Genomic DNA, 22,977 nt, shown 5'->3' with positions numbered 1-22,977 from the left:
GCAGTGTCAGCATGAGTGAGCTGGTACAGAAATGTTCCAGTAACTCATAACCATTACCCAAGTCAAGAACAGACTATTGCTGACTACACTCAGCAGTGGAGACAAAGCTTAAATGCAGCTGAGAGTAGTAGGAGCTGTGCCATATTGTCAACATGTTCCACAAAAATTAATAATTAATACAAAAGAAAGGGGGAAACAAAGGGGAGAGTGAGCCCTCCCTCAAATATTTAATTCATAATCTCAAGGGGAAAAAGAGCATCAGAATACAAGAAAACTGAGCTTTAAATAAAACATTTCACCTTAATTATTCTGACTCAAAATATTTATTCACCTCCTACTTAGAGAAGTGAAACACCAACACTGGTTATACAGTTGCCAAAAACCAGTCCCTTCACCATTCAGCACTTCCTGCTCAGCACTCCTTCCTCAATAAACCAGGTGCAACATGGTGACAACCACAACACAGTTCCGTAATCCTGAGCTTTATCCAGTTGATATAAAGAGTAGAAGGATTTTTTATGCCAAGCACAGCTCAATCTAGAACTTGAATCAACCTGCTCACCTTCACAGGAGGCCACCTTTGTCTTGCACTGGACATAGAAGCAAAATGAAAATCTCTTCATTTTAAACAAGTCTGCTTATTGTATAAACAAGGTCAAAACCAAAGCTATAGCAACATGTAAATTTAACTTCTGTAGTATGATTTACAGAGCAAAACGCAACATTTATCAAATGGATAGGGATGAAATTATTCCATAAAGAAACAGTTTTTTTCTCAAAGCTGTTCCTACCACAAGGTTAGACGCACAAGCATTTTCTATTTCACATCAATACCATACAGTAACCTGCATCAAAGTTCAGTAAAAACAAGCCTGTTACTGGACACGTTGAACAAAGTACATATCAGTATGTATACATATGATAGATGTGATTAACACCTATCTTGCATCCACGGACTGAAGGTATCTGACAGCATAAGGGTCAATGACAACATTGTTGCTCATTAGCTCGTTTAATCACAATTCCTATGAATATTTGTAGGCTTTTCTATTTTTCCCATCAGTCTCCCTGTTATACTCTGGCTACCCTTTGATATATGGCAAGCAAAGCACATGTTGAGAAAGAGCAACTTGACATCAAAGTGCTCAGAATGACAGAATGACCAGCAATTGCTACAATATCAGAACATAAGTATACATCTAATAGAAGATGTAGCCTTTTGGTGCTCATAAAATGAAACTTATTTCAATAAATTAAACAGATGGGACTTTGAGTAATAGATACAGAAATGATTTATCCAACTGAAGACAAGTATATTCATCTTCATAAACTTTTTGTTATAGTTACTGAATGACAGAAGACATTACAGAAAATGATCCCCTCTTTCCAGAAGATGTAAATTCTCTACTTTCAGCACAATCAGTGAGATATTTGCATTTTGAGACTAAGCAAATGCTTATGTGACACAGGGCAGCACTGAAAAAGCCGATTTAGACACAAGCAGCACTGGGTTCATTTAGGCTTCCTACGAAATAGGATATATTAAGTTCAGAAGTCACGTTGTCCTTAGTGGAACCGTGCTACTTACATCACCTAGGCTGGTGAGTTCATCCAGGCAATCTCTGGGAGAAAATTTAATGTGCTCTACCATTATCTCTGGTGGCACAGTGAAAAAAACACCTTAGAAACAAAACAGATAAGATTGGCTTTTACACCACTATTGGCACTATGGATCACAATGAAAAATTCAGTCAACGCCCTAGAAGCGCATGAATCTTACTGAACATTGTGCAGTATGTCAGTATGAAACATGACAGTATTAGTTCTGCACTGTTACATGACAACATTTTGAACTATGCATAGGGTTACAAATGTATTTCAATGCACATATATTCTGCATTTGCTTATTTGTTTGAAGTGTCATCAAAAAAAGCGCAAACACTCCTTGGAACTTATTAATAAAGAATTCAAAAGAAATTTAGCTAACCACTCCTTAGTTTTCCGAGATCTGCAGTCAGTATCCAAAGTTTGCGGCTTCAGAAGACAAGACAGAAATTCCTTGCATAGCTGAAACATGGGACCTGATTTCTTGGTTTTCTTAGCTTCCCATCCATTTGAACAGCAGTATGTGTGGGTGCAGGTTTCAGAATTTGTAGAGAAAAGTGAGGGAAGGGTTAGCTGGTCATTTCTTTGTTTACATGATTTACTTGTAATTTTGTTTTCCAAGTTGTAAAGTTGTTCTCTAAGGACAGTGATTTACTTGTAATTTTGTTTTCCAAGTTGTAAAGTTGTTCTCTAAGGACAGTGATTTACTTGTAATTTTGTTTTCCAAGTTGTAAAGTTGTTCTCTAAGGACAGTACATCCTCAGTTGCTCTAGAATATTTCCAAAGCAATTTTCAAAACAGAAAGTTTGGGGTGTAGAAGCAGGTGCACAAACCTGAGAGAATGAAATCAAACCATGAAGGAAAATGGGCAGGCTCCAGATTAGGGCACAAAACAAAGACAGGAAATGTCCACTTGCAGAGCTTGTAGGGCCCATTAAAAAAAATAAAGTGAGAAATTTATACTCCTGTAGATGTTTCACTGTTTAAGTTATTAAATACTAAATTTGGAAACTTAATTTTATTAAAAAGAAAAAAGCAATCATCTAGTCATGTAAGGAGCTTTCTATATCAAGCCATACTTCAGAAATCTTAGACAATCTAATATCATACAAAATTCAGTGATTAGCAATTTAAAAAAAATAAATGAAACAAATCTCCTTTGTTTTGTTTTTAAGTTGAAGTACTTCCTGTGAAATTATTTCAGTCTCAGCATTATTCCAAACTCATCTGCAGTCTAAATATCACATACATTTACCAAAAAAATCAACTTACTACTACTACTTTCTTTCCTTTTTTTTTTCCTGAAGCATCTTTATGCCCCATCCATGAAACTTAATAACACTGCTGCCAGTATCCTTCAAGTAAGTGAAAAGTTAAAAAAGACCAAGATTCAACTCTCCAAACAGCATAATTTTCAGACCTACTGTTGTTGTAATGTTTCATTTGAAAACTTTATGTCCATCTGATGATGATTCTTGAAACCAGATATGTAAGTTAAGATACTTGCATCTTAAAAAGGGCTAAAATGGGAACTGCCTCTTTCAGATGTAAGTTTAATTGTATTTCAAAGTATGCTTTTTCATACTCAGAGGATTTCTCTGCAGAATATGCTTTACCTTTCAATCGCGGACTATGCACGTGCATTCTTTGCAAATGGAGATTTATTGGGATGAATTCCAATGTTTTTTCTCCTTTGCTACAGCTTGATTTGAAGGAAGAACCTGAAAAACAAAAGTTTAAAGAATCATTATCTTAAGCACCCAGCAGATGTTTTGTCTTTTTTTTAATGTGAGGACAGTACTTGTACGTTAGCAGCCTTCCTTAATTTACTTTTAATGTGTAATTGTATATTAGCAGAAGAATGGTTCACTAACTGAGTCTCAGCATGTATCCATACTGCATGCAACAAAACAGCTTTTAATTCACAGAACAATCTAATTTTTTATACTAGGTGATAGACGTTTTTTTCCCTGCTGTCTGAAGTAGGTCTGCAGCCTGCTGGAAACATTGCCACAGTTAATGGGTATTACGTTTATTCTGTTCAATAAACACAGGGGTGCAGAGCTATGATGGCACTATATTTTCACTGAATAACCTTTGTTTCTTAAACAGAAATATGTTGACTGGGCTACGTACTTTTCCTAGAAAGTTTATAGTAAATTGGTTTAAGGAAAGCTGTAAATTATTATTTTTTCCTAAAGAAATCCAGCACTACAAGAAATACAAAGCTCCAAAAAAATCTGGCTATATACTTTAAAAGTATGAGTTTATGAGTTTATTGTATAGGAATATAATTATAAGCATATAGGAATATAATTAAAATCTGGCTAATAAAATAATTTTTGGGGAGATATTTGATAGGGCATTTGATGTGTGTGTATATATATATATTTATATAAAGCAAAAGGGTGTAGATAAGAAAGAAAGGTGATCCTACCTTCTCACTTAGGTAGCATAACTAACTTAGACCATTTTGTTAGTATCCTGTCATTTAGCCATCTGCTAAGTATTTGGACTAAAATTTCTCTGATTCAGATAGGATTCTCTCCTCTACTCTCACAGTCTCTCAAATGTTTTTTCTTCTTCTTGTGTTATGGGGGGGAAAGTTAATTTTTTTTTTTTTTTTTTTTTTTTTTTTTGCAATTCTTTTTTGATTTGCTCAGTCAAAATTTGCAAGAGGTTCTCTATTGAAAGAGCCAAAAATTCCAAGACAACTGCTTCAGCCTCCCAATGCAAACCATATTGCAGGACAGCACCAATGACCCCCCAGACTGAAGCTACAAAGGTATTACCAAACTTGTACAAAGCCAAGCCAGGTACTTCACCTAAATAGTTGTAGGCCTATGGAGGCTGCTGTCTAAGGTTAGCAACTTTAAGTAATAATAATTTGAATGGAGAATTAAAGCCAAGTTAATGAGAAAAGCGACTGTTAAGGAATCAATTATATTTAGATTTGATAGGAAAACTCAGGTACAGGTTGAAAAAAGGAGTAATTCAAGAGGACAAATACAAATGAGAAAACATGCATCAGAAAAGCACAGGATTATGAGCAGTGAACACCAAATTATGAGCAGTGAAGGGAACTTGAACTGTGTCAAACACAAAATGGGAGTAGCACAGGTGAGGAGACTGGAATTATTAGGGAAGAAAACAGAATGGGGGCAAATGATTTATGAGAATTCAGCTGAGACCAGGGTCAAAGTCTGAGGGATGATAACAATCTGTGACAAGGAAACACTGATGGACTAAGAAGAGAGTGAGGTAAGAGAAAATTAAAAGGGACAGGCAAAATAAAAGAGTAGGAGGGAGAAGAAAAGAGCCTGCATGTCATGGAGTACACTTCTGTCCTGAGCTGAAGTAGAACACACAAAGCACTGCCGAGTCCTGTTACTCCTCTTTTCAGGGAAGACCTGTGAAGCAAGAATCCGTTCCCCTCCAATGTCAGTAACACATGAGAAAAATCCACTGCTATTAGTTACTCTTTTTAACCAGGTATGAGAAATCCATGCAGTGGAATTAAATATTTCCATCCACATCTGCCAGTATCATCCATGTGATAAAACTCATTTTCAGGGTTGTGGGATGTTTTGTTTGGATGGTTGTTTTTTTTCTAAATAACTGTGGTTGTTTCACTATGCTGGGCAGCTGAACTCCACCACAACCGCTCTCACTCCCACACCTCAAAAGAAAAGGGAAGAAAATGCAATGGAAACGGCTCAAGGGCTAAGATAAGAACAGGGAGATCACTCATCAGTTATTGTAATGGGCAAAACAGACTCAGCATAAAGAGATCAATATAATGTATTGCCTATCACTAGCAGGCTAGCACAGTGAGAAACTAAAAGCTAATTAAAAAACACCTTCTTTCCCTCCTGCACCCTCTTCTCCCTCCTCCCCCTGAGCAGCACAGGGGAATGGGGGCTGCGGTCAGTCTCTAACACTTCATCTCCGCCACTCCCTCACAGTCCCTCTCTGCCCCTGCTCCGTCTGGGGTCCCTCCCAGGGGATGCCGTCCTTCTCGGACTGAGCCTGCAGGGGCTGCCTACAGGCATGGGGGCTCTCCATGGGCCGCAGCCTCCTCCAGGCCACATCCACCTGCTCCACCGGGGGCTCCTCCACCCATGGGGGGGCTGCAGTGTGGAGATCTGCTCCATGTGGGACCCATGGGCTGCAGGGGGACAGCCTGCTCCACCAGGGGCCTATCCACAGGCCGCAAGGGAACTGCTGCTGTGTGCCTGGAGCACCTCCTGCCCTCCTCCTGCTGCACTCACCTGGGGGCTGCAGGGCTGGTTCTCCTCTCTCCCAGCTGCTGTTGCACAGCAGTTGTTTCCCTTTCTTCAACCTGCTCTCCCAGAGGCCCAACCAGCATCATTCCCTGGCTCAGCTCTGGACAGCAGCAGATCGCTTTTGGGGCCATCTGGAGCTGGCTCTGATCTGAAATGGGAAAGCTGCTGGGCTCTGCTCACAGAGATCACCCCTGCAGCCCCCTGCTATCAAACTCTTGACACATAAACCCAATACAATAACGTTTTAAGCTGTATTTTAGGTTAAGAAAACTACAATTTCTCTATTAAAATAATTATTATAATTGTTACAAGATCAAACTCTTCATAGTTAGGAAATACGGGCTCATAGATGTAAGCTTCCTCTGACATTCACCTTAACAGGAAACTCTGAAGTAGATTTGAATTCCGTATCACTTAATAGCTTTTTCCAGTTCATCGAGCACTTAGGGTCTTCGGTGCTTACTTCAGAAGCAGCAATTCAATATTTTGTTTCCACCTTTTACTCTAAATACATCTATACTGCTCAAGCCTTCCACAAAGACAGAATTATTAGTTTCTGCAGTTTCTACTGCATGAGCACTACAGTTTTAAGGGCTTTACAAACATTTAGAGGATAAGTTTAACTGGATACATAAAATTGTTATAATCTCATCTATTCTAATCACAGAGACTAACTTAAGGTTGAAGCATTTAAGAAGCAGTGCATTAATATGAGACTTGGAGGATCTGATTCTGCCAAATATGAAATATCATACATGTTACATTTCCAAAGCACGGCTCCCACTGACATGAATTATATACATCAGCAGTGAATACTCCTACAAAACAGCCTGTGTGTATTGCCAGACTTCCAGAAAATAAGAACAAACTAATGACTTCTGAAAAGTCTGACTTGCCTAGCGTCACATCGGAACTCTGACGGAGGCAGGCATAATATCCAATTCCCCAGAGCAATATTCAGTTGCCCTAACCTCGATCATATCTTTCTCTCTCCTTCTACAGCTGGACAAACAACAGAATTCTCATTTTGATCACTGAGAAAAAGAACACCAGGAAAAAAAATCATTTCAGGTCAAAATAAAAACAAGCAAATAACATTCTCAAAGTTCAACTCCCTTTTTTGTCTACTCTACAAAGTTGGACTTGGTGCAGATATGTTCGCTTTATGGTAATTCTCACTTGCTAAAGAATGAGAAATATTCATAGGGAATATCTTGCCTCCAGTTTTCAAGCAAGGCAGATCGAGTGGTTGTGCACAGGGCGTAAATGCTTGGTGGAAGTTAATCAGCATGCTACAGGACCATAATCCAGAACAAACCAATTTTCAAGTATATAATTTGTAGAAATAAACTAAAATTCAAGTTTTCTAAGATGGATTTGAACCACAATTAAATTTTTGATTGAATACATTGTAGAGAGGTAAATGAATATACAGTTAATCGAGAAGCAGACAACTCAGAGCCAACAATAAGTGTATATAAAAACATTTTTAAAATTGGGATCAAGCTGCAAACTAAGAAGTTAAGCTGAAAATATTCAGTCACATATCCATTATTTTCAAGATTTGCTGAACATTATTCTCCTTCATGCCGCATTACTATTTTTTTTTATTACAGTACTTCAGACTGAAGAAAATTGTATGATATTATATTATGTTAAAAGAGCAGTAAAGGTTATCTCATGAGCTCAAAGGAAACCAAAAGGAAACCAAAAGGTATATCTTCTCCACAGCGAGAGGACTAAAGGTTGGACTTAAAAGGTTGGACTAGATAACCTTAGAGGTTTTTTCAAACCTAAATAATTCTATGATTCTGAGATCCAAGATCAAGATAGATGCAAAAATAACTTAAACCTCCCTCTCTCTGGCTGAAAATCTTGTAATCTAATCCCAGGCACATCTTCAACAACAGATTAACTATGTCTCTTACTTAGCTACACCTCCTTTATTCCTACTCCTCAAACACAGAAACATCTGTGACCCCAATTTCCAGGTCCCTAAGAGACTATGACACACTGGAATATCAGATAACTCCTCAAGTCAAGTTTCCCTCAATCTGGTCACCTGTCAGGGTTAACACTCTGCCTGCATTATCCTTATTTTTCACCCTTGTGTCCAGGGGGAGAAGATATCAAGTTTTCACACAAAATGAAAATTAGGGTTTTGCAAATATATACATGTATTTCACCAGCACCATAATGCTGAGGTAAAACAATGTTGTTCAAGAAATGAGATTGAGGTGTGTACCTGAGCATTGACCTCCAAATTAACTCCTCCTCATTTATGTTAAGTCTTTAAGTACAACTATTACTCTTGATAATCTTGGGTTCCCTGGTCCACTGCAGTTATCTCAAATCATGGTTAATTTAATATCATTCAATATCACCAGCCATTTTCAAAATCACTTATCACAATACAGTCCCTTGCAGGATTCAAATTTAATAGATTTAATTGTCTTTTTTTTTTTTTTTTTAAATCTCAAAAAGTCATTTCAATATTTTGCTGAAAGTGTTAATTATTACATTGACTCCTTCACCATCTGTATTTATTTCCTTGCATATGATATTTTATGGAGTGTTTTCAAAATGTAATCAACAAAGCATTTAAAAAAATGTGTATTAGTTACAACACGGAAACATAAGGAGTGTCATACTGGATCAGGCAGTAGTCTGCCAAAATCAGAATTGGAATATTCTGATGATGGTAAACAATCATAAATACAAGAAATTACAGTTGTGCAACCAAAATGCAAATGATTACACAACAGATGAGCTTCCCCCCAGTGATCAACTGCTGCCAAAATGTTTGGTTTCAGTTAGCGGCTGTTTTTTTTTTTTTGTTCATACACTAAAACAGGATTTCTCTTTTCCTGTGACCAAGAAAGAAATCCCAGAGCAACCTGGAATGACAAATGCCATGGTCAATCTTCTATTAGAAGATAATGTATAAAGGACAAAAGTACAGTTTTAGTGATTATTTTGGAAAAGAAATATTTGGTTCTTGCCTACTAAAAGCAGCAGACCCATTATTAGAAAAGTGTTCAGTTCTGTATAAGAAATTGCTATGCATTTTAGTTGTGTGTTGGACTAAAATCTGGTTGCTTGATTTCTCAGTAAATAAAAAGGGCTTGTTTGTTTTTACAGGACTGTAAAAAGCTAGAAATAGTTAAAGTACTGCAAATTGTCCCTATTATTTGATATTTCAAAAGATGTTATCTCTTGCAAGCTTGTTATATTTGCAACACAATGCACAAAGCCCTGTTTACCTCTGGCAAGCCTGTGCCTCCATGCACAAAGCTGTGGGAGTAAGGCCCTACTGGGAGCAGCTAGTGGTGAGAATATATCAGCAGAAGGAGCATATCCAAGCAATAATGGCAGCAAAGTCACAGAGAACACATATTGAGATGGTGACTGTGAGGACTGGCATTAGAAAACTGACACCAGCAAGAAAGCAGCAACAACAAGGCCTCTGTAGTCATTCAGAACAAAAGTGTTTATTTCTTTCCAGAAAAATCTCAAAATCTACAGGGGGTTGGGGTGAAAGGCATGCTATGAACAGAAAGAAAAAATTGTTTTCTCAAAATAGTGTTATTTTTTATTCAGGAAATAATTCCAGTAGTCTCGCAAAACAGAAAAGAATTACCATATTTTTGAATGATTTGTGAACAACCAAAAGAAAAGTAATTCAAAACCAAGAAATAGTTAGTTCTGCAGACCTTTCTTGTTCTTTTTTACAAGTAAGAATTTCTACAGGAGAAAAAGATCAGCTTTCTTTTCTGCACATTTTTCACTGATGCTGTCTTATTTAACTGGCATGTAGACACTGCAATACATAACAGTCCTTGACCATAGGACCCTGACAAATATTACCCAAACAACCAACCAGTACACATCAGAATACAAGACAAAACTATCTTCATCTGAAAAAAACAAGCACAGTACATACCGCTTCCTCTGGAATTTGGACAGACTGTCCATCCTATATAAATTGCATGCTATTCTGGCACAACCTGGCCAATGACAAATGCTACACTAAGGATACGTGGAGCATGCCACTTTTATCCTGTCTACAGTTAAATGCAGCTTAGGTTTCAAGAAAAGCTCAGAACTACCTCTGTGGTAGTTCTACTAGCTGTTTTCAGCTAGCAGATGGTACTCAGTACTAGAAAAGCAGCAAAATCAAGGGAACATGCAATTAAAACAGGCACACCCACCTTCTCAAATCTTTTGGCTGCTGCATAACTATATACTACGTTAATTGTGAAAACTTGTTGGAATGTATGAAAAAATTTTAGAAGTAAGAGTACTTCTGAATATCTCAGAAATACAACAATTAAATTATTATTTATGATTTTTTACATGTTTTATTACTGCTGAATACTTCAGTACTCCAGGTTATAATTAGAATTAACTAGGTTGACTGTTAAGTGCTAGAGGAGAGGGGAGGCGAGTTTCATACCTGTATGCTTCCCAAGCTCTGCAAGAGTATCCTGATACATGCTCAGCATCTGATCACAGTGTGCAATAACACTTTTACGCATATTGTCCCAGTGAGGAGCAAGTTCTCCCAAGTCTTTAAGTTCCTGATTCCTGTACCAAAAGGCAAAAAGAGATGGCATTAATTCATTAATCTATTAACATTCACATTCAACCAAATGAATCCACTTAATCCCAAAACAGTTCGTTATAAAACATCAAAAGCACTTCCCAATTGAAGTAAAATCTTGGGTCTATTCTCATGGCAATTGTGAAGTTCGGTGATATCAGCTCCGTTTTTCAACTTTGCAACAAAGAATGCCAAATGAGTGAATAATGCAGTTATCTGCGTTCAGAATTCTTCTGGTACAAACGCAAGCTGAAATATTGTTTTTCCCCTGGAGGCAAGGCGGCTTCCAGGCTCAAAGAGCTCTGTTCACAGTAAGCAACATTTTGTGAGGAAATGCTAAGCACCATTGTAAAGTATACGAAGTTCAATCCTTCTCCAGTGACTGCAGCATAGCTGTTCTATAAACTCTACTCTTTGGATACTGTCTTATACATCATTATATTTGGATACTGTCTTACACATCAATACATATTTCTACAAATGTCAGTTTATCCAACACACTACCAGACATAAACAGTCCACCTCCCCCCCCCACACACATACACATCCTTTTGTGCTACATGCACAACAAAACACAAAATAAAACAGAAAGCCACCATTTCCCTAAAACTTAATCTTCAGCCTTACAGCTGTGTTCATCAGGTCAAAACAGCAGTGTTATGGTAACCAAACATGTCACTGAAAATCCGAAAGGAAATCCTTTAGCAAATTATCAGTTTTCCTGTATGCTCTTTTGAGAGCTGACCTGAAAGAAATAGAGATCCCTCGTTTCCTGCACAAACAAGCATGGTTACCATGTTTCTGGCTGTTTTTTTTTTTTTTCCTCACTTGAAAAGTAAATCCAACCCCAGATCCACTTAGGGTGTTCTGCTTTTAAAGAAGCTGAAATATCTCAAGCCTTCAGAGGCTTGGAATTATTTGGGAGAAAACTTATGTAAACCGACCGACTAGTTTTCCTAATGTTCCTCAAAACATCAAGCAGACTATTTCACTGCAATTCTTGGAAGTCTCAGAAAAGAATTCCAGAGGACAGGTCCTTGATATATGAAAATTACTGAAGAGGAAGAGAGGCAGGGGGGTGGGAAAAGAGGAGGGGGGAAGGGGAAGAGGAGAAAAAATAAAAAGGTGAGAAGAACACCAATGAGACTGCTGCCCAGGAACATAGCTATACTTAAAGCAACAGTTTGGACCACTAGCCAAAGATTCTCAGAATTATTTCTTAAAGAAAAAAAAACACACACACAAACCAATACATAGCTTTCCCCATCACTATTGGCTTTGCACTACAGTGAACAGTACTAGAAAAAGCTATACAGGCATAATTCTGCTCCTACCTAAGGCAACAAGCAAAATTAAAAGCAAATTAAAGTATTTTGCTCGGTTCAGATGTCTTTGAAAGTATCAAAATGGAAACAAACACTAGAATACATTAACTTGTTTGGAGTTTACTAATGACATATGATCAGTTTTTCATCTCATTCGACCTAAAAGAACAGAAGCAGATGACATGGTTTAATCTTCCTCCATTAATATACCATTGATATAAACTGGCAATGGTGTAGCATAAGAATCATCAGCACTAGGAGGTCAGCCCCACCGTTTTCCATCATCGTTTTCCTTATAAACCTTCATCAGCTTAAAATGGGACACTTCACTGAGTCAAAATCTCACGGCTTCCAACTAAGAAACACCCCTCGAGATTTGGCAGAGCATAGAATACTATTTGTTTGTAGTGAAGGTAATTTGGCCCTTAATATTTCAAATGTGATCTTTAATATTTTTAGAAACAATGCTTGTTCCTGACTCAATCTAAACTTGTCTTTTCCTCCTATACAGCAGTACACTACTCTGCAGAGACTGAAGAAATACTATACAGTGAGAGCTGGATGCATCAATGCATAACACTCAGAGCCCTCTATTCCATGGAAAACCCAGTGCTGGGGCTCTGCTCTCCTGCCTCCATCTAAGTCCGCCCCTGGAGCTGCTGGTCCCATACTTATGCCAAGCAACAGCAGCAGCAAAAACCCCTTATCTCAGACTAAAATATCACTTGTGTACAGAAACTAGTTTAACTGGCTGACTTCGGTTACACCAAAAGCAATGGGAAGGGCAAGCTGAAATCCCACCACATTAACTTTAATGTGTTTTCAAGGAATGAAAAATCCTGCTCTTATCACTGTCGACAAGGCTTGCATTTATTTCATCTCAGAAACACACATCACTGAAGTCAAAATACAGCCGCCAGTATCTCACAAAAAATGCATCTCATCTGCAATGTTTAAATAAAACTTGCCATTTTAAACTAATATAGAAAAAAATCAAAAATACCAGATAATAGGATTATATGGCATGTATACTATCCCTCCAAAAACAGCCCTCTTGCACATTTTACTTTTTTTTTTTTTTTTTTTTCCAAATGCAATAATCAATCCAAGACATTTTGGATTTGGATACTATTTGTGTGCTGTGAATTCTTACTGTTTGTCACACTGCTGCTGGTGACTCAGTGCAACTCTGTTCTGAAACATGGCTGAAAACAGAATTATCTTTTCAATTCAAGCATGGAATTTCAAATAATTTGTCAACAGAGCAGTAAGATCAGTGCACACTCAGTATTGTAAAACAGAGCTATTTTTCATGATCTTCCCCCATTCCAAATCCCCTCTGAAGGTCTTTCCCAGGTAATTGCACTCACCACCATGACACATCTTGTGCTTAGCATCAACTTTAGCCCTTCTTACACAATCAAATCCAAGATTTGTTTCCTACATCTTGCTGTTTAGCTCCACACACCACCTCCAAGACAGTCTTTTCTATCAGTGCCTAATGGAAAATATCAGCCAGGACAGTCTCAACTTCCATTGTCTCCTGCCTTAACTACTTTAATATCTTCCTCTGAGACCTTGGCACAAGCTTGCTCCATTTTGTGTCTAATCAGAGAGGATGTAAACAGTCTGTGCCATTCCTCCTCCTCCTCCTCCACAAATGTAAGCTAACTTATTTTTAAGCCTTTCTAGGGCACTTTCTCACATCCATTCTTTTCCTTTAGTACACAAAGTATGCCAAGCTTTCATTAAGCGCTTGCCATTATGGTTGGAAGAAGTTCCACATTTCAAAATTGCAAATCTACTTTTTTTTTTTTTTTTTTTTTTTACTTCAAAACTTTTCTGCCATTATGGCAGAAAAATTAAATACTGGATCCTGACCTGTTGAAAGCACTCTATACTATCATGATCCTTAGTACAAAGATTAATGGTCATTGGTACTAACACAATACAATTTTAAATAGACAAAAATTTATAAGAGTAAATTATGAGACTCCTCAGGATCCCACAGCACTATTAGAGCTGTCATGAATCTTCATTTCAGGCTCCTACTTAAAACCAACAACAGCTTATATCTTCCTGATTTACAGAGCTACAATTCATGGACACCTGGCTCTTTGGGGGACTTGAGCTTTACCCAACCTTCCCCTGCTGATGGAAAGTATGGTTGTGTGGCAAGCTGCTGATACACAAGATGGTTTGGCAAGATCATTCCTTAGGTAAAAACATCTGTTCTTCTCTTTATAAACAACTGCATTGGGGCACCCAGAGATTTGTAAAGACTGCATGACATTTTTAAGGCTACAAGCAATTAAATACCATTACCGTCAGAATCATAACTTAAAACTATGCAGGATTTTTGATTCCAAGCAAATGTTCAGTGAAGCCTATTGAACTTGGGGAAAAAAAAAAAATCAATGGAAGTTTGCACACCCAAGGCTCAGATTAACATTCTACCTTTTGATTTACCAACTCAAACTTTGCTTATTGAAGGATGCAGCCGTGGGATTATAGCAAACTACTGCAAGTACCTGAAAGAGGCACAAATAATTTATTCTATTATTCATGCTGATAGTTTCTACTTAAACAGTTTGGTTTGTGAATGCACTCTAATGACCACTGTAACAGAAAAAGTCACTCTTTCTTATCACACTTCTTATCACTTTCTTGTAAGGATACAGGAACAGGATCAAGGTAACAAAGTTTTGAATACTTATCAAACGGGAGCTTTAGAGTAAATATAAACCATAAGCTTGGGGCATGAATCAATCTCTCATAAGTAATGGAAACTTAAAAGTTTCCTTCTAAGGAAAGGAGCAAAGGAATTAGTTTTCCTAACAAATTTTACTTAAAAATGTACATATTTATGGGCAACCATTACATCTTATTGAAGAATAGAAGCAGATAAAATTACTCTCATTTTTCTTTATAACAAGTTATGGTCCCTGTGATATACAGGCAATAACCCATCAAAACAATGTAACATCCTCTCCAGAAATAAAAAAAATCATAGCCTTTTTACTATATTGTTTCTAAAGCAGACAAATAATTACTAAGAAGGATTTAATCCCTTCTGGGGAAACTACCATGAAAATGAATAAAATGATACTTTTTCTTTCTTTCCTGATGTTTTTCATTGAGAACCTCTCAGAAGCTGTTTTTCCTCTTACAGAATTTCTGAAAACTGCTGTAGCTTCTGCTATGACCAACATGCCAGATAACTGAAAATGAGATGGTGTTTATCTATTTCATTCCTCAAACATTAGTCCAAAAAAAAAAAAAAAGTAGATATACACACAAAAAAAGCATCTTAATATTTTACAACTTGTTTTCTCCATGTATATAGGGAGAATAAACTGGGATTTGCACAGTCTTGAGAATATTTTGAACTGTCCCTGACAGCTGGAGTTTTAAAGTTCATTTTGCATCTCTATCCACTCCAGTTTTTCTTATTCAAAAGCAGAGGCAACACAACAGCTAAATTAAACCCATTCCTTTCTTTCTGCCTTGAAACTATTTCCCTTCCTGGGATATTTTATTACCTGTGTTTATTTCAGAGACTCAAATCTTCAAATAGCATAAGCATTTGAAGCTAGATCTATGATTTATTTTAAAAGCAAAGAATAATTTTCTTGAATCGCGTGATTGCAGAGTCTCAAATTCAGTAATATTCAGTATGGCACCTATAGAATTTACATTTTACACCTAAATTCTATTTTCAGTAATTATCAATTGTGAATGGTTTTGTTTGTTTGTTTTTATTATATATTTATTTTACATTTTCCTGCTGTATCAGGATATAGTAGAATCATCTTGGGTCAAATAAAGACAATCGTTTTGCTTATATCGTAGAGCTGAAACAACATTTTACTTTGACAGTTTTTATTTATCACTTCCCTTCTTTCAGCTTGGAATCATATATGTGGGAAAATTAATCATATAATTAATTGCTTTATTACTCAGGCATCTAAACACTTCTGTGGGTGTTTTTTTCCCCCAACTTATTAATCAGTGTCTCATTCAAAATTAACTGTGCTGTCTTTATGACATCAGTAACGATAAAATTGTACAGGGCCTTGTTTTTTTTTTTTTAAATCATGTTTACACCTTAGTGTCTCTGAATTTATACTCTGCATCAAGTGACATGAAAAGACAAAATTACACCGAACTTAGTGCTATTAGAAGCACAGGTTACTGGTAAGTACAAAATCTAGTTAACCACATAGAAGTTAAGATTTCTTTCAGTGAAGACAGAATTTGTATTTAAATAATTACAGCCTTGAAAACAAGGTTATTTTTACTTCGGTTTTGTATTTTTCTGTTCTTCACTACCACATTGGAGACTCAACAACTTAGATCATTTGCTTGATACTGAATTCTTTGATTACAGGGCATGCTGTGCACAAACAACTAGAAATTTTACCAACCAATCTCCAAGAAGCATTGCTCATTGGTACAGAATTACTTTCTGGAGTCTTAAAATCTATGTGGACTTTGCACAGAACAGCAACACAAAGTTTTCTCTAACAGGGTAGTCGGTGCGTTAACATTTTATAACTTTCAGCACTGCTGAATAATAATAATGTTACCTATAGGTAACTACCACAGAACAAATGAGGAAGTATTCCTCCGTTCCAACATACTACAGCTTTAAACACCCAGTGTAGAAAGTAGAGCCCAGCAAATTCGACTTCGTTAAGTCTGATGAAAATTCCGCCTAGACTTAAACAGTTGCCATCTTTTCCAAATTTAGTTATGAATAGTGAAATCAAGAGTACAAAGAATTATATAGTATTCACACATGAAAATAACTTCTATTCATGTATAAATGCATGGTAATAAATTGAATCATGTTGCAGGTAGGCAATTGTCCACAATCTACTCAAAAATTTAAGTTACACTTGCATTTGTACATTTATATTCCTATATGCAGCATCTGATGGTGAAAGAGATATTTTGCATCCTTTCTGATGCACAGCAGGGTAAATACCTTCACATACATGTAGTTGAACTATGTTCTACTGCTGCTTTTTTAAAATTTTTGTTTCAAGGGTTCAAAAAATTTCTTCCATGAAAAATCATGCTAGGTTTGAGTTACTGAGCATAGTAAGTGGCCTCTGAGAGAAAAATATATTGAGTTAAAATCTGAGATAAGGTTTTAAAAGTCTTCAAGTGGATGCCAGATCATATTAACAGTGTCCATATAAACGTGGTGCGTTCCAACAGCTTAAAAAGTTACGATAAGTTTACTTGGTGTAGTTTTTCCACACTACATCCATCAACACAATGTTTTTGCAGTGCCATTGTTCAAAAACAAGTAATTTAAAAACTTATGTGCAAAGGTCCACAAAATCAATGCACATTGCCAATACAGAGCATTTCTGCCTGTGTCTCCATTTCTCTACAGAGGTTTTATATTAAAAGAATAGAGCAAAACATTTATCTTTCAAACAATCTAGAATTCTGGAATGTTGCAAGGAAGAATTCAAAAAACAGATTGTGAAATCTATACTAGACTGACCACAAGATAAATTGGCATGAGAAAAGGCTACTGGAGTTGGGACAGGACAGCCATTGCAGCAGGAAAGTTGGAAGGCACTTTGTACTCTGGAAAGATGGGTCAAGGGAAGTTGAGCAATTTATCCTTGAAATTTGTTTACAGGCTGTGACCACAGATGCTATCGGCCAAATTCAGCCATAAGTAGGTGAAATTTCCTTTTAGCCAAAACTGAATTTGGCCCTAAGGAACTCAAAAAGAGCTTTAGCAACAAATTTGAAAGACATGTATGGCGGGCTCTACTGTGTTTTCCTAATTCTCCTGCTATCAGAGAATCATCTAGGTTGGAAGTGACCTCTGAGATCACCTAGTCCAACCTCTGACCTAACACTAACAAGTCCTCCACTAAACCAAATCACTAAGCTCTACATCTAAACGTCTTTTAAATACCTCCAGGGATGGTGACTCAACCACTTCCCTGGGCAACCCATTCCAATGCCTAACAACCCTTTCTATGCTGATCTAGTACAACAAAAACCACATCCACAACTGCAAGCTTGGATTACACAGGCTGGAAAAAATTCTGAACGACTTATAAACTAAGGTATAAAAGATAGGTATAAAAAATGTGGACAAGATCAGTGTAGAGAAACAGGGGAAAGGACCCACTGAAAACCCTTGAAGAAGAAACATTTTTGTTGTAATGAAAAGCACCAAAGTAGATTATATGGCCCTTGTTAGAACAGTAAAAATGACCACATAACTCATTAAAACTTCCTCCAAAGAGGTTTGAAGGATTTGACAATATCTTTAATGCATGAATATCTTTAAATCTTTACTCCATGCTGAAAAACAAATATCCTCAGTGGTTACATATTTCAGAATATCAAGTCCAAAAATGAAAAAAGTTTGGTTAACAATGAACATTGTAGTTTTATCAAGTGATAAACAATTCTAAGAGCTATGAGAAAAGAGAATTTAAATTACAATTTAAAATACAATACTGAATAGGATTAACATTGCACTTGGATATCTTTTATACGTAATTGCTTCAGACTATATTGAATCCACAATAGGAATGAAATGAAACAAGCTGAGCATAGTAAGTGGCCTCTGAGAGAAAAATATTTATTCACTGGGGAAAAAAAAAACATGCAGAGAAGAATACTTCAGAAAGAAAGAACCTCAAGATGGTATACCATAAGATTTATAAGAGTTCAAGAACTAGCATAGCAATAACTTGCTTCCATTAATTTACTACTTGACAAATATAAGGAGGACACATCTTCGTAATTATTTCAGACAGCAGAGCATGTGCAAAGCTGAAGCTTCAACCTACACGCTTGTACACTGATAGGCAAACAGATGCCCTTATTCCTTCCATCTGCTTATATCCTACAAAAAGGTGTCACTCCCCTTGATCTTACCTCCTCCTTCAGACTGCCCTCCTAATCTTCTACATGGCACTGGTATCACACTGGCAGTCAGGAAAACCATGAGCACTTGCCTCAATCTTCAAGCCACTTTTACTTACGTTTCTTCCTCCAAGTTTTTCTTAATTTCAGTGAGTATTTAAAGATCATTTAACACAAATAACCAGTAACGGGTGTTGTTTTTTTTGTTTATTTCTTTTTCTTTCCTTTTAGATGAACGTTATTATTTGAAATAACAACAAGCACTGTTACTTCCATTATGGCTTTGGAGACGATAACACATTAGAAATAAAAGTGGTTAAAGTAATCCCCTAACACTTAAAAGGCATTTACCCATGGGGCAAATGAAAATTTGGGAAGTGGATGAGCTGTGTATTCAGTATAATCTATTTTTATTGCTAACTAAAAAAAAGTACACATCAGTATTTTCATACAAGATTTGGCCCATAAGCACCTAAACATGGTGTTAATGAATAAAATAAAGTATTACAATGATTCACATATGATTTTATAACCCATCATCATCACTATACAGAAGTATGTACCAGTCCACTGACTTTATTAAATGCAAGATTCTGGCCTGACAACTACTGTTGTATTGGCATAAAGAAATCACAGAGAAGCAGCTGATGGGGTGAATAAAAATAGATAGCAACTCCTACTGCAGGACCAACCACCACCATAAAGAACCCCTCCAATGTGCTGTGGAATGGGGAATGCCTGAAAACACACAGGATGACTTAGGGATCCAGAATTAGCTTACAGTGCTGCTCTTAGGCATTAGACAAGATGACAACTTAGGCAAGATTCAAGGGTAAAGAGGCAACATCTTTTACTACACCATCCAGTATCATTGGAAAAAACAGGTAAGATTTTAGGGAAGCCTTGGACCACTTGAAATACTAGCTTTTGTCCCAGCTGTATCAGCAGAACTTATTCAAAGGCAGATCACAATTTTAGTCCCTACAGTGGGCAAACAAGTTTTAGGCCACTGGTGATCCTTAGCCTCTTTTTGCCCCACACCATACATACTGTGATGATCCTAAGTCTTTCCTGATTAAAAGGCCCAACATGAGCAAAGATTTCAAAATTATATTATTTTGATACCTGATACCTTTTTCTCATGCCAAATATTGTAAATTAATTAAAAGAAAGTGATTTGTATTATCATTGCTTCTTTACTAACTATGAACATGTTCCTTTCTATTGCTTGCGTAATATTTATCAATGGTTTAAGTGCTACTAAGGCACAAAGCCAAAAATTCTACAATGCAGTTCACACTCTTGTCATGTGTTGTTTCTGTATACGATGTTAGCTTTTCAGAAAATGCTTATCGTTAACCAAATGTTGATTCTTGCACATTTCAAGTCATGACTGCATTCTAGCACAGTTCATAGCTCAGAACTTATGCACTCGCACTAGAGTCTTATAAAGTTACAAGCAATCAATTCTGTTGTTCAGTTACAGCTGCAAATTCTTAACTGCAAAAGAGCACTATATTTTGCCTATTTCATTGTTTAAATTATTATTTTTTAAGCTCATCACACACTTTTTTCTAAGAAAAATAAAATATAGTATTGACTATTGCTACTTCCTCATCCTTACCTTCTCATATCCTCCTTTATGTGCAGATTGATCAGTTCTTTAGGAACATGGAAAGAGAGAGTAGTCTCAGCCATCTGTTCACGGATCCTCATCCACTTGTTGTCAGAAGTAGGGAATCTATACAACTTACAGATAGGATTTTTTAACACTGCAAATAAGAAAAATTATATCATTGCTTTCCTGTGGTTATATGACTGAAAATTTTTGACAACAAACTTAATCTAAAAACGATATGCTATTTCCCCCTCCAGCTTGTAGAACTACTTTTAAAACCATTAGAAGTCTGTTATGTACATCAATATTTTATTTATTATCTCAGCATGCGGAGGACATATTGCTAGTACAATAGGAAATTCACATTTTGCCGTAGCAGGTATTCTGTGAATTTAGTATTTCAGTGTAGTAAGAACATAAATTATGCTCTTTATTCTTACACTTACGGTACAATTAGTGAAAGTGGAATGCAAAACATAAATGATGAACTCGCATTCAGTCAATACTACCACATACTAGAATCACTCACATTAATAATAAATTGCACTGGAAAAGTGAAGCATGCCTCACAGTTTAGCTGTATTTGATGCATCTTCTCCATGACATGCACATATAGAAGTCGTTAACACAAATAGATGTTGTGCATCCACATTAATGTAAACTCGATCACTGACGCAGTCAAGAAAATGATACTTCATAGAAATAAGGATAAAAATCCTGCAAACACATTACACATTGTTCCCAGAACACTACTGTAATTTGACATGGGAAAAAAATAAACTTGAAAGGCTGTCCTTAAAACGCACCGTGGTTTTCACCTTAAAGCTCTTGGCATATTGGCTGTTTCCACTCTGACCTCACAATGATGCTCTGTAATAGAGACAGGAAATTTCTATTCCTTCCCCGCCATTCTTAACTGATGGGGTAAAAAGCTATGAAAGGAAAGTTTTGTTTGACTACATCTATAAGCTTTGCGGGGGACCAATTTCTGTCATTAAATATACACGTGCTGCTTCCTAACACAAAGTGACTTTGGACAGCCATCCAAATCCTCCAACAGTACTTTTCTATCAGACTTCTGAGAAAAAAAAAAAAAAAAAAAAAAAAAAAGCCTTAGACCAGGGTCCCATTGATCTGCCAGAGAACGTTCTATAACTCAAACAAATATATTTCCCATGTGCGCTGCAAGAAAACTGCTGCTGTCAAAATGACGGCTACTAGTAGAAATTTCAGTTTCTTTTACAACTCACTGCTACTGTTACTGCCTACTCAGGCTGACTTAAATAGAACAAAAAACACAGGCCAAGTTATCAAAGATACACAAATGGTCATGTATATCTAAGCAAGCTTGCTTTTTTTTTTTTTAAAAAAAAAAAAAAAAAAAAAACACACCATAATTCATTAAGAAAGGAATGTTGCAAATATTCACATTAAAGTAATTGCTGATTTACTGTTTTCTATTCCTGCCACTGAAATCTCTTTAATCAGTCTTAGAGAAATTGGAAGCATTCAATCTTTTTGCCTTTATGATTGATTTTATGTAGAAAAGTCAGAACTTAGTTTTTTTTGAAGTAAACATAAGAGATGGATGGCAATGGCCTACAAATCACAGCAGTTTTTGTTCATCACTAGCACCTGAAATACCTCAATGCTCAAGTGTCATTACACACATTTTACAGCTTGAGAATCCTCGCTACAAAAAAAAATTTAAAAAAATCTCTAAGCCCTGTAACCTCAACTTACATCCAGTGTTTGGGCTTTGCTATATTACTCCATTAAAATATGCTGTAATGTTTTCCTATGCTCATTGTCTTCTGCTGAGAATCTTTCTTGGAAAATCAGTTTTCCAATAATGTTGACAGCCTCTGCCAATCCATAAGGCAGCTATATGGCACCCATCATTAACAAGACACGGAATGACAATCTTTAGACATCAGAGGGAGCTCAATAAACTCTGTTAAATCAAGTCTGGCCTTAAACAAAAACCTAAAACAGTTTTAGGATTTAGATTAGGTGTAACCTGTTTACTATGAAGCAGGCTGACAATTTTCACCAGGAGTTTTCAGATGATAATGACCAAGACACAAATATAAAATGTGAAGAAGAGAGAAGAACATTTTCCTTTCCAATAAGTTTTTAAAGGCAGTTTTCCCAAGAACAATGTTTGAATTTGTACTCTGAATCTATTACATTCAAAAAATTCGCCTGTCTGTGAGAACCTAATGCATATGCACAGAATGATTAGTTGATCAGCTTATGTATGTATCAGAGCTCCACAATCTTTCCTCCCATCATCACCAGCAATAAAAACAACTACCATCAACAAAACAAACAAACAAACAAAAAAACAACAGAAAAAGTAGAGTAATACTACTGCAGCATGATATTAAGGAGACTAGGTATCACTTCAGAAACATGGGTCCAAAGTTCTTGCTTCTACCATTGTTAGAATGATTAAGCTATTCATTGGGTGTTATCTAAAGGTAATACCTCTGATGCTGAACTTTCAGAATGGAATAATCTCAAGTGTTTCTAGTCCATTAAAATATATATATATATATATAAAATATATATATATATATATTTATATTTATATATTTATTTATTTAAGAATGGCCAAAACATCTA

General features: G+C 36.4%; 1 protein-coding gene across 19 annotated transcripts in view; it reads right to left on the bottom strand.

Moving 5' to 3' along the window:
- INPP4B (inositol polyphosphate-4-phosphatase type II B) overlaps positions 1-22,977 on the bottom strand; it is a 359,615-nt gene that overhangs the window by 140,547 nt on the left and 196,091 nt on the right. For all 19 annotated transcript variants that reach the window (XR_011808668.1, XM_072036748.1, XM_072036745.1 and 16 more), the window contains 3 exons: positions 20,356-20,503; positions 10,348-10,478; positions 3,222-3,326 (listed from right to left, as the gene is read on the bottom strand). Coding sequence is in view for 18 of the 19 variants with exons in the window: in XM_072036748.1 (XP_071892849.1) it covers positions 3,222-3,326; positions 10,348-10,478; positions 20,356-20,503 (384 nt within the window). In the remaining variant the exon portion in view is untranslated. The remainder of the gene's footprint in view (positions 1-3,221; positions 3,327-10,347; positions 10,479-20,355; positions 20,504-22,977) is intronic.

This window comes from Anas platyrhynchos, chromosome 4 (genome assembly GCF_047663525.1).
Source record: "Anas platyrhynchos isolate ZD024472 breed Pekin duck chromosome 4, IASCAAS_PekinDuck_T2T, whole genome shotgun sequence".
NCBI classification, from domain to species: Eukaryota; Metazoa; Chordata; class Aves; order Anseriformes; family Anatidae; genus Anas; species Anas platyrhynchos.
The sequence above is the reverse complement of the archived record's forward strand: the minus strand, read 5'-3'. Positions and strand labels throughout refer to the sequence as shown.